General features: G+C 32.5%; 1 protein-coding gene across 1 annotated transcript in view; it reads right to left on the minus strand.

Annotated features, from left to right (window-relative positions):
• The window catches only part of SAMSN1 (SAM domain, SH3 domain and nuclear localization signals 1), a 98,159-nt gene extending 74,511 nt beyond the window's left edge, over positions 1–23,648 (minus strand). The window contains exon 1 of the mRNA XM_031959165.1: positions 23,364–23,648. Within this exon, the coding sequence (XP_031815025.1) occupies positions 23,364–23,633 (270 nt within the window). The 5' untranslated portion in view covers positions 23,634–23,648. The remainder of the gene's footprint in view (positions 1–23,363) is intronic.
• Between the last annotated feature and the right edge of the window lie 400 nt (positions 23,649–24,048).

A 24,048-nucleotide genomic window follows, 5' to 3' on the forward strand; every position in this document is an offset into this window, starting at 1 on the left:
ATTAATAATGACTTGGAGCATCTTTTCATATGACTAGAAATAGTTTCAATTTCTTCATCTGAGAATTGTCTGTTCATATCCTTTGACCGAAAATGTGAAATATCTCATTGAAAAAACAATTAACCTGGAAAACAGATCCAGGAGAATTAACTTAAGAACTATTGCACTACTTGAAAGCCATGATCCAAAAAAGATTCTAGACATGATTGTTCAAGAAATTATCAAGGAAAACTGCTCTGACGTTCTAAAAGCACAGGGTAAAAAAAACTTGAAAGAATTGCCAACTTCCTGAAAGAGATCCCCAAATGAAAACTACCAACAATATTATAGCCAAATTCCAGAGGTCCCAGGGCAAGCGTCCAGAAAAAAAAAAAAAAAAAAAAGCAAAGTAAAACAATTCAAGTGTTGTAAAGCCACAGTCAGGATAACAAAAAATTCAGTAGCTGCTACATTAAAAAATTGGAGAGTTTAGAATATGATAATTATGAGTACAAAACAGCTAGAATTAAAATAAAAAATAACTTACCAGCAAAAATGAATTTATTTAAGAGGGAAAATGGATATTTATGGACAAAGGACTTTCAATATTTCCTGATGAAAAGGCCAAAGTTGAAAAGAAAATTTTACTTTCAAATACAAGACTCATAAGATGCATAAAAAGGTAAACATGAAAGATAGATGATAAGGGATTCAATAAGGTTAAACTATTTATATTCCTATGTTTATATTTCTAGCATAGCTAGCAATCATGACCTCAGAAAAAGCAAAAGAAAAAATAGTTCTAATTAAAAGAGTAAATCAGGAAAACTACATTTTGTTAAAAGAAACCATAAACAATGAAATAATATCAGTATTAAGTACATATGCACCAAATGGTATAGTATTCAAATTACATTAAATTTACATTAATTTAAAGTTTTACACAAACAAAACAGATGCAAACAAAATCAGAAGAAACAGAAAACTTAGGTGTGGGTAGGTTACAGCAAATTTCTTTGATAAAGGCATCATTTCTCAAATATATTGAGAACTGATTCAAATTTATTATAATACAAATCATTCCCCAATTGATAGAAGATATGAACAGACAAGTTTCGTATAAAACTTTTTATATGACTATTTATAATCATATAAAAATATAATCAATTTGCTTTATCTTCCAAGACGAGGTGAGCAAATGAATAGAGTGAGAATGACAGCTTAATTAATTTTCTTCCTATGGCATAGATAATAGTATAAGAAAGTTGACTGCACTTTTGGCAAAATTTTATTTCTATAACTGAAGAATATACCATTGTAACAATTTATTGTGATACAAAGGCCAAGCAATTGCTCAAGTCGACAAACTATTTGCAGCAAATGAATTTGTACTGCAGATACTTTGATGTAATTCAAACTCATTTGGGTTTTAAGTAATAGAGACTCTTCTATCTTAGATGAACCAAATTAATTTACAGCAAATAAAGCCATCAAGTCTACTAATTGCTACCAACAGGAACTTGCCAGTGTTGCAGAATTTTTGAGGAAACTACATTATAGAAGACAAGTGTTCACATTTTGAAATCAATGGAGTATAAAAATTTCTCAGTCATTGTTTTCTGTTTTGCCATTTAACATCAGTGAATTTAATTTACTTATAAGACCATCTATAATGATAATGTTAATTTTCTATGTTTTCTTTCCTAATTTTGTTTCTGACTTCACATATTTGACAAACACATTTCATTTGTCTTCTCATGCTGGAAGCTCTTAGATCCTGAAGCTCCCTTCTCCTGTTGATCTTTCCCAGAATTTCTGTTTTGAGGAAAGTTCCAAATCATCTGTAATTCATTCTTCTCCTGGCTCTGCTTCCTAGTCTCCAGATTTTGCCACTGCTACTCAACTGCCTTATCACCCTGTAAATTCTTGGATTATCTCTGACTTTCTCACTCTGGAAAATCCTTCCAATCTTCTCTCTAGGCTTTGCTTCTCACTGAACAGTAAAACAATGTTTTCTCCTCTACTTTTCAACTCCTTTTTGTATATGTAATCTTTCCCTGTTAGACTGTAAGGGCAAGAGATAGCTTTCTTTTTGCTCTTCTTTGTAACTCCAGTGCTTAGCATGTTGTCTGGAACATAGTAAACACTATGTCTATTGAGTTATCTGATGTCTTAATACATTTTTGCAAAGGATTGAATAAAATACTATAACCTAAAAATTACCTTGATAAAGGAGCTGCATAAAGCATGCATATAGATAATGGAATTTAGTTCTTTTCTCTAATATATTTCTTTATGTTAATCTTATCTGATTCTAGAAACCATCTTGGGGTCTTCAGGTACTTAGATAATGCGGTCTTTACAATGTGGGTTACTCTCTTTAATGGTACAGATCATTATGCAAGCCATGTCTTTTTATCCTAAAAAAACTATTTATATTTTTCATAACTTGATCATTAATCCTTTTGTCCAAAACTTCTCCCAGGAGACTGAGAAGAACCAGACAGGAGGAAATGCATGCTACAATAGAAGAATGGAAACTTAGAATGAAGAAATATCAAGGAGAAAATAGTATGAAAGTCTGAAGAGAGACCAAAAAGTAGGAAAATTGAGAAAAGGCCATTAGATTTGACAATCAAGAGATCAATGATAAAATGTAAAATTTCAGTTTTTCATCGCCTACAACCATTCCACTTCCAGGTTTGTAACTCTAGAAAGGGAATCAAGAGACAAAGTAGAGGGGAAAGAGCATTAAGCTCTCCTTAAACCTCCCAAAACACCCCTTTTCCCACTGTCTCAGATAAGAAACTTGCCTCATATTTTGCTAACAAAATTGAGGTCATTCACCAAGAGCTCTCTCTTTATTCCATATCTCTCAGTAAACACAGCTCATGATTGTAAATGCTTCTCTCCTGACACAGTTGCCACATGATGCAAGCTTTTTTGGACTATTGCAATAGTCATTGACTTGGTCCCCTTGCCTCAAGTGTTTTCCCATTTAATTACATTCCCTATTTAACTAGCAGAGTGATCTTTCCCAAGTACATATCTGACCATATCACTACCCTAATTAGTAAACTTCAGTGGCTCTCTATTACCCCCAGGATCAGTCAGTCAGTACTTATTAAATGCTAATTATGTGCTAGGTATTGTGCTAAGTATGAGGGATAAAAAAGGCAAAAGAAAAATAAATAGGGGGTTAAGAAAATAGTTTCAATGGAAACTGAGTGACTGCCCATCCAGTTGGAGAATGGCTGACTAAATTATGGTATATGAATGTTATGGAATATTATTGTTCTATAATAAAGGATCAGCATAATCATTTCAGAGAGACATGCATCAATTGATGCTAAGTGAAGTGAGTAGAACCAGAAGAACATTATACACAGCAATAGCAATATTATCGGATGTTCAATTCAGACAGATGTGACTCTTTTCCAGAGCGAGATAATTCAGGACAATTCCAATGGTCTTGTGATGAAGAGTGCTATTTGCAAGAGGACTGTGGGGACTGAGTGTGGATCACAATTACTTTTTGTTGCTGTTTGCTTGCATTTGGTTTTCTTTCTCATTTTTTTCCTTTTTTATCTGGTTTTTCTTGTACAGCATGATAATTGTGGATACATCTAGAGAAGAATTGTACATGTTGAACATATGGGATTATTTGCCATATAGAAAAGGGAGTGGGAGGAAAGGAAGGAAAATAAAATTTGGAAGACACAATTTTGCAAAGGTGAATGCTGAAAATTATGTATATGCATATGTTTTGAAAATAAAAAGGTTTTATCCAAAAAAGAAAGCACATAAAAAGGATAGTTTAGAAAATAGTGTGTTTTATTTATAAATACATATATATTAAAGCAAGGTATGGAAGAAGATTCATGATTTCATATGCCATAATTTACTTCTAAAGAAATACTTATTATTGGGAATGTTTATTAAGTTCAGAATAAAATGAATTAATTTTTTTTGAAGAAAGAAAATGATTTCAGAGAAAGCATCCGAGTTTCTTAAAATAAAGGAATGAGAGACTATTGGCCAAGACAAAGTGAACCTAATAAGGACTAGTGAGACTTTATTTCCCAGAGTCTTGCAAAACTAATCCAAGAACTTTGAACAGGAAAAGGAGAGAGAAAAATGACAATACACCCACATTCACATATTAGCCACCAAAGTAAATTCCATAAACAAGAAGAGATGTATTCACAGTAGATAAAACAATTTTCCAATAGTTTTTAGAAATTTGAAAATCCTCCATCTGTTTCTTAAGAGAAATTTAGCCTATTAACTGGTCTATTAGAATAATTCTTCATTCTTAGACACCAAAATAGCAAAGAAATGGTACATAAGATTTTAGGTTACAGTACTCAACAAATCAAAAATTCATCAAAAGCTTCTCATCAAATAAAATAATGCAGTAGGATTCACTCCTCTGGTAGCTACATGTAACCCATAATGAATTCCCTTAATATTCTCTTATCCTTCAGGTATGGAACATATAATTAATTCTTAATTACCATCTTTGTTAACTATCTGTGGGCATTGTTAAAGTATAAAAACACAGTTATAGAATGATAAATCTACTTGAGAAACCCCGGTCAGTTTATCTAAATCCATACAACCAGGAAATGATCCAAGTTCCTAGCCTCCAATTCCCCTTTTCAATCCACTGAGCCTGGAATGATGTTGACTCTGTAAATGTGATACATTAGCTTTGCAAAAAGAGTACACATACCATGGGGAACATGCCAACAAAACCCAAAGAATATTGTTTTAACTGGAAATTATACCATTAACTGATACAACTACTGAATTCCTGTTATGGCACTTAAGAGATCTATTTATCATTGTGTGAGAACAATTTAATCTACTACACCCAGATCTCAGTAGGAGACTTTAGTACCATCAAAATATTATAATCATGCCACAAATAAATGATTTATACTTCTTATAGGTGTTAGTTCCTTTTTTTTTTTTAAAGAAAGTAACTTAACTATGAAAGTCAAATTTTTTTAAAAGTAGTGGCATCTTTAAAAACAAAAAGAATTCCAGTTTTTCAGTTGCCCCTTTGCTATAATCTACAGTGGTTTTCATCTATCATTCCATATTCCTACTGAATACATTTTATAATAAGAAGTATCATATTTTAGAAGCATTTTTTGTGGGTGACTCTGAAAGAGCCTCTTATGTTTTGCCAAATTCATCAGAATATCTTTGTACATACTAGCTATCTGTGTATAGAGAAAAGAATACTATATCCTAAGTAGAAAATTTATGAATCTATTTCAATCACCATGAATGAAATATGCTCTCAATTTTTCTTGAGTGGCAATATATATGAACTATCAATATCCATCCATTAACTTTTCAAAAATCAATACCAATTACCCATATTTTTGCATGGTTTAAAGTTAGTGTTAGTGAAAATAGTAAAATAGTAAGGTATGCATGGAATCAAGAGAGGCAAAAAAGACCTTTAGTTAGCTGATATCAATTATTTATCCATCAGGCCACTGTTGTATCGTTACTGTAAAACTGAATAACAGTCTCAGAAAGTAAGTTGTGGAAATCAAACAATGGTATCATAAAAGGATAATTTTTAACTCTTGGAAGGAAGGAGATTGGAATAGATTTCAAGAATCCTTTCTTTGTCTCCTTCTTTACAAATTATTGTATATTGTTGATTATCCCTTCATCTATCCTTTTTCTTGATTTCTTTTTATTTTTTATATTTGGGTAACATCAGGGTCCCCGGTTCCCTGGCCAATTAAAAGAAACCTTAAGTAAACTTTCTATGTCTCACCTACAGAAACATCCTTGCTATCTGCTACACAATAGAGGAAAGAAGTGATTTGGAAAGTATATATTTTTCTACAGGAGAGTGAATTTAATGTCTAGAGCTTTATTATTTCATTATCTAACCCCCTGCTCACCATGTACCTGGACTCATATGAACTATATTTAATCCTAGTGGCTAACTAGCCTTCTAGAGTAGGGTATTTTATTTCAACTTCTGCGACTTGTTGAGTCTCCTATATCCCCAAATCTATTACAGTACCAGCATTAGTCTGAGAGTACTAGCAAAGCTGGACTCCCAAAGTAACTATACAGTTTGCTCTAGAGAAAGTATTTAATATATACATTCACAAGATTATAGATTGTAGAAGAAATTTTGTCTCAGTGATGAATATACCAACCAAGTATAATTTGAACAGCACATGGTTAATGGACCACCAGAGGAATTCGTAGCTAAATAATATGTAATTCTATTAATAATTAACTCTCTAAGACTGCAAGTTGCTGGGTTTCTAATTTGCATTATCATTGGAAGTTCCTTACAAATAGGTCTCTACATTAATGAAATCCTGAGTCCAGTCAAATATCTATGACAATTTTAAGCACACAAGGCCCTCAATTATTCCTATAATGGAAAAATGTATTTATGTATATGTATATGTATACACATGTATACATATCTATATCATATATGTATATAAATCTAGATATAAAAATATGAATATACAAAATTATTCTATTTATATGTTAAACTATTCTACACATACTTTTATTTTATCAGTTCCTTCTCTGAATGCAGAGAACATCTTTCTTCATATGTCCTTTATAGTTAATTTAGATATTTATAAGTCAAAATAACTTATCTGCTCAGTCATTCTTAAAACAACTTTGCTGTTACTGGATACAATGTTCTTTACTTCTACCTATTTCATTCTTCATTATTTCATGCAAGTCTTTCCATGATTTTTCTAAAATCTTGAGCTCATCATTTTTAATACCACATTTATATTCTATCACAACAAACATATACCACAACTTGTTCAGCCATTTCCCAATTGATGGAATCCCTGAAATTTCCAGTTCTTTGCCACCACAAAGAGAGTTGCTGAAAACATTTTTAGAACATATAGGTTTTCTTCCTTTTCCTCTAATTATTTTTGGAAATAGATCAAGTAGCAGTATTTCTCATGGTTTAATAACATGGAGTAGATTGAAAATTTCCAGGATCTCCAGAGTTCCTTCATAGACAGAAAATCACCACAGAATGAACATACAGCAGCAAAAATAAAGGGATAAAACAGTTGTTCTCCTAAGACATCTTTAGAAGACCTCAGGTAAGACTCCATATTCTGAGGTTTGGGTTAAGTAAATTGTAAATATTTATAGGCCAATTCCACTGAATCCACAAACAGTGGGCTCTGAGGGTAACTGCCTAGGTCTCAAAAAACTTCAAATTTCAACTTTCACATCATTCTACTCCTCCCAAAGTTTCACTGGCTGAGAGAAGGAAAATGGAAGGGTTCCTTTCTGTTTCTGGAAGTCAAGTTTAGCATCGCTGACCAGAATGATTCATAGGTGTGGGTGAGGAGGAGTGCACATAAGCCCCATGAGTGCAGTACCACAGGGAGCAAGAACATTTTCAGGATAGCATGGCTGGGACTTAGTGGAGGAAGGCAAGAGTCTTTGAAGTTGAGCCCCCAGACAGATTTCGAAAACAATAGTTAAGAAGACCTGAAGCTTAGGGCAACTACCTATGGTTCAGAATTAAAACCATTGAAAAAAATCACAGCATGGCAACATTACTCCTAAACTTGATTTCTAGGTCAGCGTGTTCTCCCCATTAAAAAATGTAAACGTTTTGATCTTGTTTAGGGCCTTATGATTGTTCACTCATGTGTAACTTTTTGTTTTGCTGGAATCCTTTGTTTATATGTGTTATTTTGTACTCAGCTCTGGAATTTTCATCAGGAATGCTTTAAAATCCTCTATTTTGTTAAAAACACATTTTCTTTACTGTAGGAGTATACTCAGCTTTGTTGAATACATTATTCTTGGATATAGATCCTTTGTATTCTGGAATATTATATTCCAAGCTCTGTGATCCTTCACAGTTATGGCTACTAAATTTTGTGTTCCTTGGTATTTGACTTCTTTCTTTTGATGCAGAAAAAAAAAATTACTATCTTTTGAATTAATTGCCTTTCTTGGAATGCAATTTTGAGGACCTAGAAAAGTGATGAGTAGGGAAAGAAGGAAAGAAGAAAGAGAGAGACAGAGACAGGGAGAGATAAGAGACAGGGAAACAGAGAGACCAAGAAACAGAAGGATATAGAGAAAGGGAAAGCATTTTGGGCAGAATCCTACCTGGGACGCTTATTATTGATGAGGTACAATAATTGAGGCTAAGAGATCCTCTCTGGTCGATGTCCCAGATTTATTGTGAAAGAATTTGCAAACCCAAAGTTTGTGACAAAAGGGGACTTATTTGCACTAAGAAGACAGCTTGCTAAGAAGGCAACTTTCTTAGCAGGCAGAGTCCTGTTAGGACTATCTTAAAGATGGATTGACACTGAGAAGGAAATATCTTCATCAGTGGGCTAAATCCAGAAGGGCAAATGGCTTCTGATTAGGAATCTGGCAAAGATCAGTTAATAAACCCTTAATTATATAAGGTAAATCTTGGCCTGGGGCTGGAGAACAGTTTGAGCCACTCAAAAGGATGTTAACTATGCCTCAGGCTGAGATTTTCAGTTGAATGGGAGTTGTCTGGGAAAGGTGTACCCCTCCCAAGGTTTGAGAGTCAGGAATACCCCCCAAAGGGGACACAATTTACATTGACCCTCCCAAAAGATAAAAAGGACACAATTTACATCATTACTACTACTAAAATAGCCTTATCTCTTGGAAGATACAGTAGACAAAAATCACAGGTCTTAGATATACCATGGCATTATATTTAGAACACAGGGAATTTGGGGGGGGAGGGGGACATTGAAGAAATATTAGATAAGTGTGCTTAATTTTACCCTGTCATGCTCATTTCTTGGACAACAATCCCTCAAGACCACACAAACATCATTATGTTTACATAATGATGTAATATTCTAGCAAATATTCTAGCCTTGTCATAAAGCTTGCCATATTTAATTCTCCTTTCCTGAGATGAGAAAAGGGATATTAAGGGGGAAAATTCTCAAAAAACAAGTGGAAAATAGTTATGTTATAGACATCTTCCAATTTGCTTTTTCTTAAACATCGTTGCTTAGTAAATAAGATTGATTCCAGAATATTAACTATAACTTCAATCATCAGAATGTCCTATTTTCCAAAGTAATCACAGTTGTTTATGTGGCTTTTTAAAGAACATAAATAAGATGATGTGTAGAGAGAAAGAACTACATTTTTCAAAATATACTAAATATGCCTACTTCACTAAGGACCCAACGCAGATTCAAACGTGTATATTTTTCAACTTAGTTCAACTTAACAAATATTTATTCTTTATTTATAGTCAATCAGTTATTAATACAATTAAATTATTAAACATCTTCTTGAAGCAGGTTGTCGTCCCTTTAAGAAACTATTCCTTTCAGATTGATTTATTCCTTTCTGATTCCCAACCCCTCCTGGGTAATGCATTGTCATCCAGGAAGCTGGGGTCTTTGATTCACAAATTCTGGTCAAAAGCATCCCTTTGAATTTCAATAGGAGATCTGGGCTTGTCCCAGTCCCCATCTGATCTGAGTCAACTTGGGCTGTCCCAGCCTCCATTCTGATGGTCTGCTCGGGCTTCCCAATCCCTACCAAGACAAGCAATATAACGAGCTTTTATCAGCTAAGGCTTTTGCAGATGGACCTTGGCAGTGCCCTTTACAGCCAGGATCTTTCTGCCCACTGCAGTACTCTTTCCAATGCCATCTTCTCTTTACCCTCATCTATTTCCTTAATTAGACTTTAACCTTACTTCTAATCCCCATAATAAACCTCTTTTATCAATCTAGGTTTTCAGGTCTGTAAATTCCTTTACAGGGAACTTCTTGCTCTGCCAGAAGGGAGTTCCCCAAAACTCCCTACCCTTGCGCTGAATCCACAGGCATTACAGAGGAACTCCATTTGACTCCCTGAATCCCGAACCTGCCACTAGACCTCATTTAACTCCCTGACCACCAGAAACCCTAATTTCATTTGGGTACCCCAAATCTAAACCTCATCATTCTTCCCTTGTGCCAGGCAATACACTAAGTGCTGAAGATACAAAGAAAGGCAAAGGACAATCCAAGCTCTCAAATAGTTCACAGGTTAATGGAGGAGACAATATGTACACAATTATGAACAAATAAGATATAGACAGGAAAAATTGATAATCAAGGGAAAGAAGGCCCTGGCATTAAGAGGGTTAGGGAAGGCTTCCTGAAGACAGAAGGCTTTTTGTTAGGACTTGACAGAAGTTAGAGAAGGTAGGAGTCAGAAATAAGAAGGGATATGAATGCAGGCATGGGGAACAGAAGTGAAAATGACTAGAGTTGACAGATGGAGTGTTTTGTTTGAGGACAGAAAGAAGCCAATGTACTGTACTGAAGAGTGCATAAGGATGGGAGTAAGAAGTAAGAAGAGTGGAAAGGTGGGGGCCTGGGGAGAGACAGATTATAAAAGACTTTAAATACCAAACAAAAACATTTGCATTTGATCCTGGAGAAGATGATAGGTAACAATTCTGCAATTTATATCATCATTTCTACATTTTGAAATGCAAGCAACTTTAAACATCATCTTATTTAAACTTATTTTACAAATGAGAAAACGGAGGCCCAAAGAAATTAAGTAACTTGCTTTACTAAATCTTTACTTAGTTCAAAGGCTAAAAGAGTCATTTTAAAAAGCAGCTAAAGAATAAGAACATTTATCTTGCATCTCTCACTGTAGCAAATTCTAGTGAATATTTAACTATTGATTTAGTTGAAAGATTTCTGGGAGAAGAGTAATTAGAATTGGGATAAGAAAGAATTTACAAATAAAGTCAAAAAGATAATTTACAAATTAACTCAAAATAATTCTCTCTGTATTGATAAGAGAAAAATAAACAAAGTGGTATTCAAGAACTCCCCAAACCCTTTCTTGGAATAGGAAGACCTTTTCTCATTAATCCCTTCTGATATCTCCTCTCCACTATAGCCTTTCACCTGATCCTAGAAGCAGAAAAGCAACCATTCTGATCTAGGAAGAGCAGATTCTGTATCAAACTAGGAAGTTTTGAACATACTATAAGAGGATAGTCTGTTCTAAAATAAAAATATATAATTTCTGGTTTTGTCTTACAGGGCTTGAGTCATAGTTTTTTGCATCCTGATAAGGTGAGAGAGAGAGAGAGAGAGAGAGAGAGGAAGTGGCAAAGAGAGAGGAAGTGTTGTTGGTGAGAAACAAGTATATACTGAAATTTTAGTTCATGAAAAAAAAATGGAGAGCAATAGAGTAGGAGCACTGCTTTTTAAAGCACATTTAACAGAATGTGCTTTGAAGGGATGGAAAACAAATATTTGTAGATATGTCACTTTCCATAAACATGAACAAAGCACTACCACACCTCTATAAAGTATGAATGGCTAGAGACAACCCCAACCCTCAACTTCATCTTACTAAAAAAGAAATATGATACATGGTAGATTTCATTTGGAATTAGAGGAACCAAGCTTACATCCCTGTTCTGCTATGTGTGTGACTTTGGGCAAGTCACTTAACTATAAAATGAAGGAATTATATTTTATGATCTTGAAGTAAGGAAGGAAACAAGTCTTTATTGAGCATCTACTTCCTGATTACCAGTCTAGCACACTGTGCCACTTAGTTGCTCCTTCCTTTGAGGTGCCTTCTATTATGAAATTCATGAAGTTTGGATGAAGAGTGGCAGGTTTATATGATTTTGTCTCATTTTTTTATTAACAGAGTTGGGACTAGAGCCTGGGTCTTTTACAACATTGAATTGCCCTTATTCCTGGAAAGATCCCATGAGTCCTCAAGCCCTGATCCTATAATTTAAGACAGTGGTTCTCAAACTTTTGTTCTCAGTATCTTCATGTTGTTAAAAAAAACTATCAAGGATCTGTTCAAAGAGTTTTTGTTCACATGGGTTATATTTATAGCTATTTACTATATTAGAAATAAAAAATAATTTTGAACTTGTAGACCCTCTGAAAGGGTTTCAGAGACCCCAACAATTCTTTGGACTACACTTTGAGAACCACACTGCAGTTTAAACAGTCAGAAATGAAAGGTCTTGAGTAAAGTTACAGCTTCTGAAAAAGCCAAAAATAAAAGAAACCTTCTGTTTCCCATAATAAGAGGGGTAGCATTAGGCATTTACATACTCTATTTTTCTTTGCAAGAAAAATCCAGTGCCAAAAACCCTTTAAGAGATCCAAATTTCTTTTTTTGTAATTATAGTATTTTATTTACATGTAAAGATAGTTTTCAACCTTCATTTTTGTAAAATTTTGTGTTATAAATCTTTCTTCCTCCCTCCCTTACCACCCTCCTCTCCCAGACAGCAAGTAATCTGATAGAAATTAAATATGTGCAATCCTTTTAAACATATTTCCATATTTGTCATGTATAAGAAAAATCAGATCAAAAGAAAAAAAAAAACACGAGAAAGAAACAAACAACAAACAAACAAAAGGTGACAACATTATGCTTCAATCCATACTCAGTCTCCACAGTTCTCTTTCTGGTTGCAGATGGCATTTTTCATCCCAAGTCTATTGGAATTTCCTTGAATCATCACATTGATGAAAAGAGCTAGGTCCCTTACAGTTATTTATAAATATATATATTTATACTAATATGTGACAATGAAATGAGATAATTTATATGTGTGCTTTGAAAAAGCATAAAATATCATATAAATACAAGCAGTAATCATCCCACATTTGGGGAGAGGGGAAGATAAATAGAGTCCTCATCTCAAAATTAGGCTTTTATTAATAGAAAAAAATCAGAAAAAGGAAGAACAAATGCAAATCATTCCAATTATTAGATGATACATGTCTTTATCTGTTTACATTTACTTCAGCCATCCTTGAAGGGGATGACAAGAATTTATGCCTTAGCATTCATGAAACAAACAATAAACAAACAAAAAGGTGAATCCACATTTAGTCTTCATAGTTCTCTTTTTGGTTGTAGATGGCATTTTCCTTCCAAGTCTATTGGAATTTCCTTGAATCACTGCATTGTTGAGAAAAGCCAAGTTTACTACAGTTAATCACATACTGTTGTTACCATGTACAATGTTCTCTTGGTTCTGCTTACTTCACTCATTGTAGTTCATGTAAGTCTTTCCAGGCTGCTCATCATTTCTTATAGAACAATAATATTCCATTACATTCATATACCATAACTTATTTAGCCATTCCTGTACTGAAAGACATTCAATCAATTTCCAGTTCCATGATACTACAAAAAGGGCTGCTACAAACATTTTTTGCATATATAGGTCCTTTTTCCTCTCTTATGATCTCTTTGGGATACAATTAGTAGAGACACTGCTGGATCAAAAGGGATACAACTTTTTTTTATAGAATATATGTTGCTGTTTCAGACCTCTATTTCCAGTGATTCAGAGAACTCCTGAGAGGCAAAGTTGCTCTACTAATGTAGAACAAAAATGATTTGCCATTAATAAATAAATTAACTAGAATACTAAGAAGTTAAAGAAACTTGCCTATAAGAGCACAAGTATTATTGTGCCAGAGGACAGACTTGAACCCAATCTTCCTGACTTCAGTGACAGCTTTTATCTACTTTATCATGTAACCTTACAATATTTAATTATTAATAACTTTTTATGTTGAAAACATTTTAAAGTTTTCAATCTAAGACTTAGCCTTTAGGTTTCTTTCAATTTAATCATTCTGTGAATAGTGGGATGAAAAAGAAAAAGAACAATCCATTTTCCATATTTCTTTCATGAATGCTAAGGCATAAATTCTTGTCATTCTCTTCAAGGAGGGCTGAAATAAATGTAAACAGATAAAGACAAGTATCATTTAATAATTGGCTTGATTTGTATTTGTTCTTCCTTTTCCTGAATTTTTTCTATTAACATTATAATATTTTTACTATTCCCTTGCCATTAAAAATATACAAAATTTGTTCATTAGCCCAAAGTTTACAGTTTTCCTACTTCTGATAACACTATTACAATAGCTAGCATTTTAAAGTACTTGAAAATTTTTTATCTCGTTTTAACCTCATACAACCCTGGAAGACATGCTATTATTTTCCACATTTTACAGATGAAGAAACCGAAGTAGTCAGAGATTAAATGAGTAATCTAGACCCACACAGTTAAGAAATGTTGGAGGCTAGATTTGAATGAGATCTTCCTGATTCTATCCTCTGCAGGGCTCTATCCTCTACATCACCTAGTTGTTTCTAGTTTATCCTTTTCAGTTACATTCCCTTTCTAAAATGTTTTTAGAAGCAAAAGATCTGAGTTTGAGTTGAGATTAAATCACTTGGAAACTGTATGAGTTTATATGAGGCCTAGTTTTTTCATTTGTAAAATAGAAATAATGTTGCTTGTGTGATAAGGGTAGGACGGAGAAAAGTGTTGTACTGAGCATTCATGAATAAGGGTAAAAAAATATAAGTAATGTTGAAATTATACAAAGTACTATGCTAAAGGGAGTAGTTTATCCACTGAAGGTATCTGATCTGGGCAATGACCTGGTCAAAAATGTGATTTTGGCAATTGTATGTAGGATGGATTGGATATAAAAAAGACTGGTCGTGGAGAGACCAACTAGGAGAGTTTTTGAGCAATCTAGGTGAGAAGTTATAAGAATTAGTGAAAGAAATAAATTATAAGAATTTGAATTAGAAAGAAAGAAAGAAAAAAGAAAGCGAAAGAAAGGAACAAAGAAGAAAAAAGAAAGAAAGAAATTGTGGAGATGTAATCAGCAAGACTTGGCAAATTATTGTATGTGCAGGATGAGAAAGAAGATTCAATGATGACAGAGATTTTGAATATAGCAAACTATAACTCAACATCAGTTAACAGGATGGTGGAAACAACTGTCCTTCAAGACTTTAGTCAATCTCAGGATGTTAGAGGGGAGAAACAAAAATATCTCTACTATGACTCAACATCAGTTAACAGGATGGTGGAAACAACTGTCCTTCAAGACTTTAATCAATCTCAGGATGTTAGAGGGGAGAAACAAAAATATCTCTACATGAGTCCTAAAGGGTTAATGGCTAGAAACCTATTGATATACTGAGCCACAGATGAAAATTATTACTTAAGAAGAAAACAAATTACATTGACAGATGTTTAAAATAAAGTAGACTTCTGGTGCAAAACAGGAAGATATGCAAAAGAGAGTCAAAGGCAAGAAGTATCAAGACATTAGTCTTTCCTTAACTTTTGTCTCCACCAAGCATTCTTAGGAGCTGACATGCCTTTCATTTATGTTCCCTCAAAATCCATGAATTCTCACCTCATGCTAATGTAGATTGCATACTCTTTTTACATATATTCTACTCCCCCCCACCTTCTTCTACAGTGACATCTGCAAACTACCTGCAATTTTTACAATTACATTTCCCTCTTCTCAATGGAATATATTTCCTTATGAGAGAGTTAATGAGGAGCAAATTGGAAACCTTACCACTCTCTTAATAATTTTAATTTCTTTTTTCACCAAACTTAAATGTGAGATGATGGTTACTTATAATGTCTTTCCATATTTCTGCAGCTTAGCTGGAATCACTGGTCCAAATTTGACTATAAAAATACAATCAGATCCACTTTAATTAAAAAAATAATAATTCAAACATTATAAACATCCTGCCTTCCATTTGATGTTTTCAATACTTTTGCTTAAATTCACCAGACAGCTACTTTTCCCTTTATTGGGACACATGTAATGTCCTCTGTTATTCTAACCAAGCTTTAGAGCAGGATTCCTGGGGCTGGGGGAAGGGCAGAAATCCACCTTAAAATCAATGTATAGTATGCATATTATGTATAGTGTATACTATGTATAACCTCTAATTTAGTATATACTAGAATATTTAGTATGTATGGCTTCTAGTTTAAAATCTCACTTTCCTTTTAAAACTTGTACTAGAGATAGTTTGCATCTTTGTGTTGTTAATTTTAGTTTTGTGTCATGTTCCATAAAATATCAGGTCATTCTCAGAAGTTTTATAGAACTTATCTTATTAAGTTTGATCCCTTCTTCAAGTTTGATCAGAATCATCATTTATGAACTCTGATATCTGTGGCTAAATTTTTTGTTCTGATATTCACTGACATTTTCTTTGATGTACTGTCCCCCTCTCTCTTTATATCTTTGTGTGTACTTGAAATATTTCTGCAGATAATTACCATATTATCTATGATTAATCTTTTAAAGTAACTTTAATTTGCCCATAAAAAAAGTTAGGCCTATCATACCCATTTCCTTTGATCTTATATATGGTAAGATGACTAGGTAGTACCTTTGTTCTCTCTTCTATCTCTTAAATTACTGCCTATCAAAGTCAAATGTTTTGATAATATTAATGTATATAATTATTTAATTGATTGATTACTATTAATGCATATTAATGTAAATTTTTCTCCTAATTCTGCTCATTTCATGATGAATCAGTTCACAGTTTTCTTGGGTTTCTCTGAAACTATCTCTAAATTTTTTACGACAAAATAATATTCCCACTCTTCACCTCAAAAAGAAAAGCTAACTTTATTTTTGGGGAGATAGGAGGGAAGGAAAAGTATATAAAGGACTTATTTTTCTTTTATCTCTTCATGGTATAGAAGTGGTAGTGGAATCAAAAGGTACAATTCAGGTATTTTTAGGCTATAATTCTGAGAACGGTGATTATTAAATAACCAAACACTGGGGAGATACTGGAGTTTTTCCTCCCTTTTTACTATTTCTTCATTCAAAGTTTAATCCTTGAAAGACTTCTCTGATCTAGGCTAAAAATTACCCCACCTAGACTATGTTATCGATGTGGAACTGTCCCACCCAACCAGAAAAATGTTTTCAAGGAAATGTATTCTGGGTGAATTTGGTCCATAGTGTTCTAATCAAGCTTAGGGAGGGGGAGAGCTAGGTGCCTGTCTAGATTGCCCAAGGCTGGGAATGCAAGTAGTAAGAGTAAGAGAGACATCAGTCATGTACCTCAGCCCCTCATTAAAATAGGTCCACCTCTCATTGTATTATTCATTCTTCTCATTAATTGTTAAACTATCAGGAACATCCACTCTTCCAAGGGCATATCAACATCAAAAATTCTCCATGATCCATCTTTGGCATTCAGGAGTGCCACTAACCCTTTTTATTAATTATCTGCTAGCAATAATTAATAAAGTGATTAATTACCTGGAACCTATGTGTCTGGAACTTTTTATACATCACAGTTTCAAATTACTTTCCAGATTGACTATACAAATTCACAACTCTTCCAACAGCACATTAAAATGCCTGCTTTCACACATATCCTCTGAAATTGTCATTTTCCATTTTTTATCATCTTTGCCAATCTAATAGATAGAGGATAAAACCTCAAAATTGCCTGAATTTGAAACTCCATTTATTAGAGATTTGGAGGATTTTTTCATTGCTACAGATAAATTAGATTTCTTCCCTAGATAACATAGATTTCTTCCTTTAAGAACTGCCTATTCATATAGTTAACCATTTATCAATTAGAGAACGACCCTCATTATCATATATTTGAATCCATTTGTTATATAATTTTGAAAGAACAATTTTGTCAGTAAAACCTGCTACAGAAATATTATTTCAAGTATCTCTTTTCCTTTCTTATCTTAGCTGCACTAGGCTTATTTGTATAAAATGTTTCAACTTTATGTAACCTATCCATTTTGTCATGTGACCCTCTTTATTCTTGTTAGATTGTGAGCTTTTTTCCTATACATAAATCTAAGAGGTAATTTCTCTGTCATATAATTTGTTTTCAATATGATCTTTTATGTCTAAGTATTGATTTGGAGTTTATAATGATATATGGGGAGAAATCTAATTTCTGTCAGGTTACTTGCTAGTTTTCCTAGCAATTTTTGTCAAAATAATGAGTCTTTACCATTGTAGCTGGAGTCTTCAGGTTCACAGAGCACTAGGCTACTATGTTCAATTCCTTTGCTATATTATGTAACTAATCTGTTTCATTGATTGAACTCTTTACTTTTTTTTTTTTTTTTTTACAATGAATAAATGGTTTGATGATTAGTATCTTTGTAATGTAATTTGTGATCTGGTACTATGAATTCTCCTTCCCTGTAATTTTTTTTATTCATTATCTCTCTTCAGAATTTTGGCTTTTTGTTTCTGTAGATGAAAACTATTTATTTGCCCAGGATCACAGTCTAGTGAGTATAAGAGACTGTATTTAAACACTGTTTTGTTTTGTTTTTTGACTCTAGGTGCAATGCTCTGTCCACTTCACTGACTAGTTGCTTCTCATTTATCTCATGATTTGTTTGCATTTCAAAATTTCTCCTCATTTCTCAACTACTCTTTAGATATGTTTAGAAGTCCTTTATTTCACTGAAGATGCAGGTTCCCCTCTTACAAGATTATACTGTTTTGCAGTTATTTATGTTTGTATAACTGTATATTTTTCCCCTTTTTGGGAATATCATAATCTATGTTCTATGATCCCTGTAGCTATTGTCTCCATTTTTTCTTAACATAAAATGTAATAATTCTATGATTGTTTCTTTTTCATAGTCTATTAATATGTAAATCTTAAACACTATTTTTTTTTAACAGATAGTATCTAACTCTCTGTTTTGAGAATCACTTTTTGTTTCCATATAGCTCTATTACTCTTTCCAAGGGAGATACCTAAATTCCCTTCTGCTTAAATGAGGGAAAAATATCACAACTATGGGGGTGTATGTGAAAATAAGCTAGAAGCCCATGATGATATTTCTATATGATGAAAGATTAAACTGATATAAGAAATGATGTAAATATGTATCATGTATGCCTTGATATACAAACATATACAAATACAAATACATGCATGCAGTGTATATATGGACATGTACAAACATATGCATACGTGCATACAACTCTCTAGCACTCCATGTGGATGCTAACTGCATAAACTAATCCATTTGTAGCATTATAATACATAAATGGACATGGAAAACTAAAACTATTTCTGAAAATAAGGAATGAAATGCTGTAAGTCAAATCAAGTTACTGAAGAAAAAAATTTATCTGTATATACAGCAAAGAATCTCATACAATGTGTCTTCCATTGATGGAACTCGGAATGATTAACACTGAAAGACTAATTGGTCTACTATGTCTTACTTATCACAAAACTACTCAGGCTCACCAAGAGTTCAACATACTGATGGCACTGAATTTCCCCAAGTTATATCATACTGTGCTATGAAATCCTTAACTGATGAGGACACCAGTTAATCTAAAGAGGAATCAAACCCATATAGAGTAGATCTATTTCAGCAGCTGATGATTTCCTTGTTGCCCTAAAATTCTGATTCATTACAGATTTAAAAGAAAAAAGTTCTAGGACTATTTCAGGAATTTCTGACTCATTGAGGTACATACCTAAGTATTACCTCAATTACTTGTCATTGGCAATAGGAAATATCAATTGCAGAAACATATCTTTTTTCATAGAGTAATCTTTGCCTCCTGTACTTTAAGTGCAAAGAAAGTTATAACCTAAAAATATAGTCCTATAATTACTAAAGAAAAAAATATCAGCTCTGCTAAAATGAAAATTGATCTTTTCCCATATGTCATTAATACATAATATATGGATAGAATATAAAAAAAATGTTTTGCACTCATCCAACTTCTTGGATGAGCATCTCAAATCTCAAGAGCAAATGATCTCATTAAGTTTACCAAACCAATCTAATTCTTCATACATTCTTGAATATCCCCATCAAATCCATTGAGATTTTATTTTTTAAATGATGAATATTATTGTTTAAAAACATAAGTGATATCTTGACCTTCTTTGGTTATAGAACTGTTTATATAGCTATTTAATTATATGGTAATAATAGAATTGTGCCTAAATAAAAAGAAGTGTATACATCAACATTAAGCATTTAATCTATATATACATAAAGTATATTCTCACAGATTCAGATAAAACAAAATTTGTTATGATCTTGCTAATAGCAAAAATGTATTTACAACAAATAACATAACTTAAAACTCTTCCTCTCAATGAAGCTTTTTTATTAAAGGAAGAGTGATACACACACTTGGTATGTAGATAGATGTATAACATGTATGTACAAATGTTTCTACCATTATTCTATTTTAAAACTAACTATAAAAATTTATTTCTTGCACCTTTATTCATTTAACATATTATTGGTCAGATCATTTAAACTGTTTGAGGTTTAGTGTCTTTATCTTAAAGTTGGATAACAATACTGATACTTCAGAAATTTGCTGTGAGATTCAAATTAGATAATGGATGTAAAATATCCATTCATCTCATATATGCATGCAAGGTTATCATTCCATTCACTTAACAAAGTATAATTGTAAAACGTTCTCACAAGCCTCTGATATGATTGACCTATATTTATAAGCATTCTGTCTGCTTCCACAATATTTCTCAATCTGTTCCTTCTCTACTTTCATTGTTATAGACTTAATGTAGATCCTCATTAATAGCCATTTGGACTATTGTTATAGTCTACTAATATTTTCTTTTGTCTATACTATCCTCTCTAATTCATCTTATAATACTTATGAGCTGAAATATGAGAGATATCCCATGATCAAAATTCTTCACTACCTACCTATATCCTGCTAGGTAATGCCTGTTCTGTTCTGCATTTACGCTCATGTCTTTTATATGCTTACCATCTTCCAGCTTTGGATGTCTTTCACCATCTTCCTTCTTCACTTTTATTGATCAGCAGAGCTAGCAAAAATCATGAAATTATGCTGAATGGGTCCAATACAAATATAATCTCATCTGAGTCTTCATTTCAGTCTAAATTCATTCTTTATTCCACTTAACACAGCAGCTATTCCAAATCTTTTCATTCCTCCTAAAACTTTCCCTCTCCCAAAATACAATCTGCTGAATGGTCTCATATTTCATAAAAAGGAATTTTTAATAATCATAATTAATATGTATAAAATTTAATTTTCTATGTTCTTCTCTGGATTCCTCCCTGGTTTTTATTTTGCCTTCTCTCTTAATGTAGATATTTCCTGAGAGGATATTATGAGCTTTCTTGTATTCTTTCTTTAAAATTTTTCTCTTAGCAAGCACATCAACTCTTAAGGTTAAGATTATTAGTTCCATGCAGACAACTACCAAATTCATAACTGAAACTAGAACCTCTCCGTTTCCTATTATCAATCTTCATCTTATATGTTCTTGTGACACTCCAAATTCAACAATAACCCAAATCAAAATTTTACTCTAAAATTTTTTCATGACTTTCCTGTTTTCATGAATAGTGTCAAAACTTACTTTGTCACTGAAACTGAAAACCTCAGTGTTATCTCTAATTCTTTTCCCATAAAGTTAACAAATCCCATAGTTGTTTTGATTCCCTTATTAAGCTTATTAAAACTTATTAAGCTTCTACTTTGTAGTGTGTATTATAAAATGCTAAGGATAAAATGTGATATTAGATATAATTATATGTACCGATTTATCCTTTCAACATCATCTCACTGCTTCCCCTATGTATTCTGTCCTCCAGTCAAAATATACTCTTTCCTGTCCAGAAGCAGCTAGGTGACACAGTGGATAGAATGCTCATCCCAGAGTAAATACAAAATAATATAAGAATAGAGAGGAGTGTGCCTTAGGTTACTCTCATTCATATGAAATGAATGAATAAAGGTTGAATACACTCACAAACATAAACTAAACAACTTGCTGTAGAAATACAAAGAATTAGCAGAGAAAGAAGAATGGCTAAGTGCAGTAAAAAGGAATATAGTCCTAAGAAGAGTATACTCACAATTAAAACAAACTTGGTAAAGCTGAAGTGATGATTGAAGAAGGGGAAGGGCAAGAAAAAAATAACAACTAGAATCTAAGAAGGATTGCCTTTTAGACAATTTAGAAATGGTTGAACAAATTGTAATGTATTAGCATAATAGAATATTACTCCATTATTAGAAATTTTGAAATAGATGATTTCAGAAAATCCTGCATAGTATAAAATAGTGCAGAGTGAATTCAGTAGAACTTGGACAAAAAAAATCACACATAGACAACATTGTAACAAATTCAAACCCAATCTTAAACAATTACTAGTGGTAGGGCTCTTGGAAAGCAAGTTAACCTCTATTTGTCTCAATTTCCCCAACTATAAAATAGAGATAGTAGCAGTACTTACAACACTACTTTGCTATGAGGATCAATTAAATTAATATTTGTAAAGTGCTTAGGATAGAGTCTGACAAAATGTCTATTCTTTTATTCTTACATTCCAAGTTTTTCCACAGATTATCTTTGTCTACATTCTTCCTTGACCCTTCCAATCTTAAACTTTTAAAATTCTCCTCATTCTTTATAATTCTTACTCTTTTGTGAAAAGGTAGAAAGGGTGGTGGTCCTAGGAATCAGGATGATTTGGGATATAATCTCAACTCAGATTCTTATTGTTCCCTTATTTATAAAACGGGGGGAGGAGGGGTGATAACATCTACCTCTTAAGGCTTTAACATCTACCTCTTAAGACAAAATGATATAATATTTGTAAGGCACTTTTTACCTTCAAAACACTAAAAAAAAAAAAAAAAAAATCACACCATTTTATAGAAAGCCTTTTCTGATCCACCCTACCCACATAGTTGGAATTTTTTATTTTGCTCTTTTTGAGGACTTTTACAATATCAGTACCTCTCTTAAGTACTTTTATTTTGTATTGTCATTATTTGTTTTATCTAATTCTATATTCCTTAAGAGTAAAAACTTTGACTTAAAATTTCTCCTACTGACTAGCAGAGACCATTAAACTTGCTAATTGATTAATATAGTAAATATTTGTTGAATTGATTTAAACAGACAGGCTAGATATTATAGATTCTATTTTATTCATGAGGCTTAATAATAACTTGTCTATGGTCATACAACTATAAAATAGTGGACTTGGAGCTTCACATCCTAGCTATAAGATTAGCATTCTTTTCATCATAGCATATTGCCTACACTGCTTCAGGAGAATTTCATTTTCTACTAAATATATTTAATATCATATATGTCCAAAGTTCCATATGTTAAGATGTCCTGAAATACTCATAAATATTTTTGAAAACATAACGGAGTTTTCATGTCAAATAGTAAATTTGTCCACATTTGCAAAGTTGCCAAATATAGTTATTGGGTTTTTTTCCTGTTTTTGTTTTATTTTGTTTTGTTTTTACTAGAACTATTGTGTTTATTTAGCATAACAACATTTGGTGGAAAATAAATGAAATTTTAAGAAATTACTTTTTTTAGTTATTATAAAGATCAAAATTGGATGGTGCATATTTGTTTCATTTCTACTATAGTTATGAAAAGAAAAATGCACTTACCCATGAATGTGGCAAATCCATATCTACAAGGGAAGTGAGTATTGAGTGGTGAGCAGAGCAAGTATAGCTTCCCCATCTTCCAGTTTGAGAAATCAGAAAATCATATGGCCAGAGCTGATTGTCAGTAAATGTCTTCCAGTCATTCCATACTTGAAATTCATTTCCTGAGTGTGGTGAAATGTCTTCTAAATAGCTTGTTTTAGATGTATAAGATGTTCTCAATGATGGAGAAATGAAATCCACTCTACTTTCAGTTTCTTCATTTTTCATTTGGTTATCTTTACAAATTTTCTTTTCTTGGGATTTTATTAGTTTCATGCATGAAATCAATGCATCATCTTCCTCTTCTGAGTGATTATTATCTTGGGGTGAATCTAAATAACAAAAGATTTCTTTGAAAATGAACCAAATCGGCCAATTTATTTCCACCATATTCATATTTATAAAGGTATAAAGGTATATTTAAAAGTGAATACCATTTTGAGTAAAAACCTAATGTGTCAAAAGGATAATAATAAAAACAATGTCTAACATTTACATAGAACTTTAAAGTTTACAAAATATATGTTGCATTTGCTCCTCACAAAAAGATCATTTTTCAATTATTTAAAATTTAAAATAATTTTTAAAAATTAAAATAGATTTTTCACATTTTTAGACAATATCTATTGCATCCAATTAGATA

Source organism: Sarcophilus harrisii, chromosome 3 (genome assembly GCF_902635505.1).
Source record: "Sarcophilus harrisii chromosome 3, mSarHar1.11, whole genome shotgun sequence".
Lineage (NCBI taxonomy): Eukaryota > Metazoa > Chordata > Mammalia > Dasyuromorphia > Dasyuridae > Sarcophilus > Sarcophilus harrisii.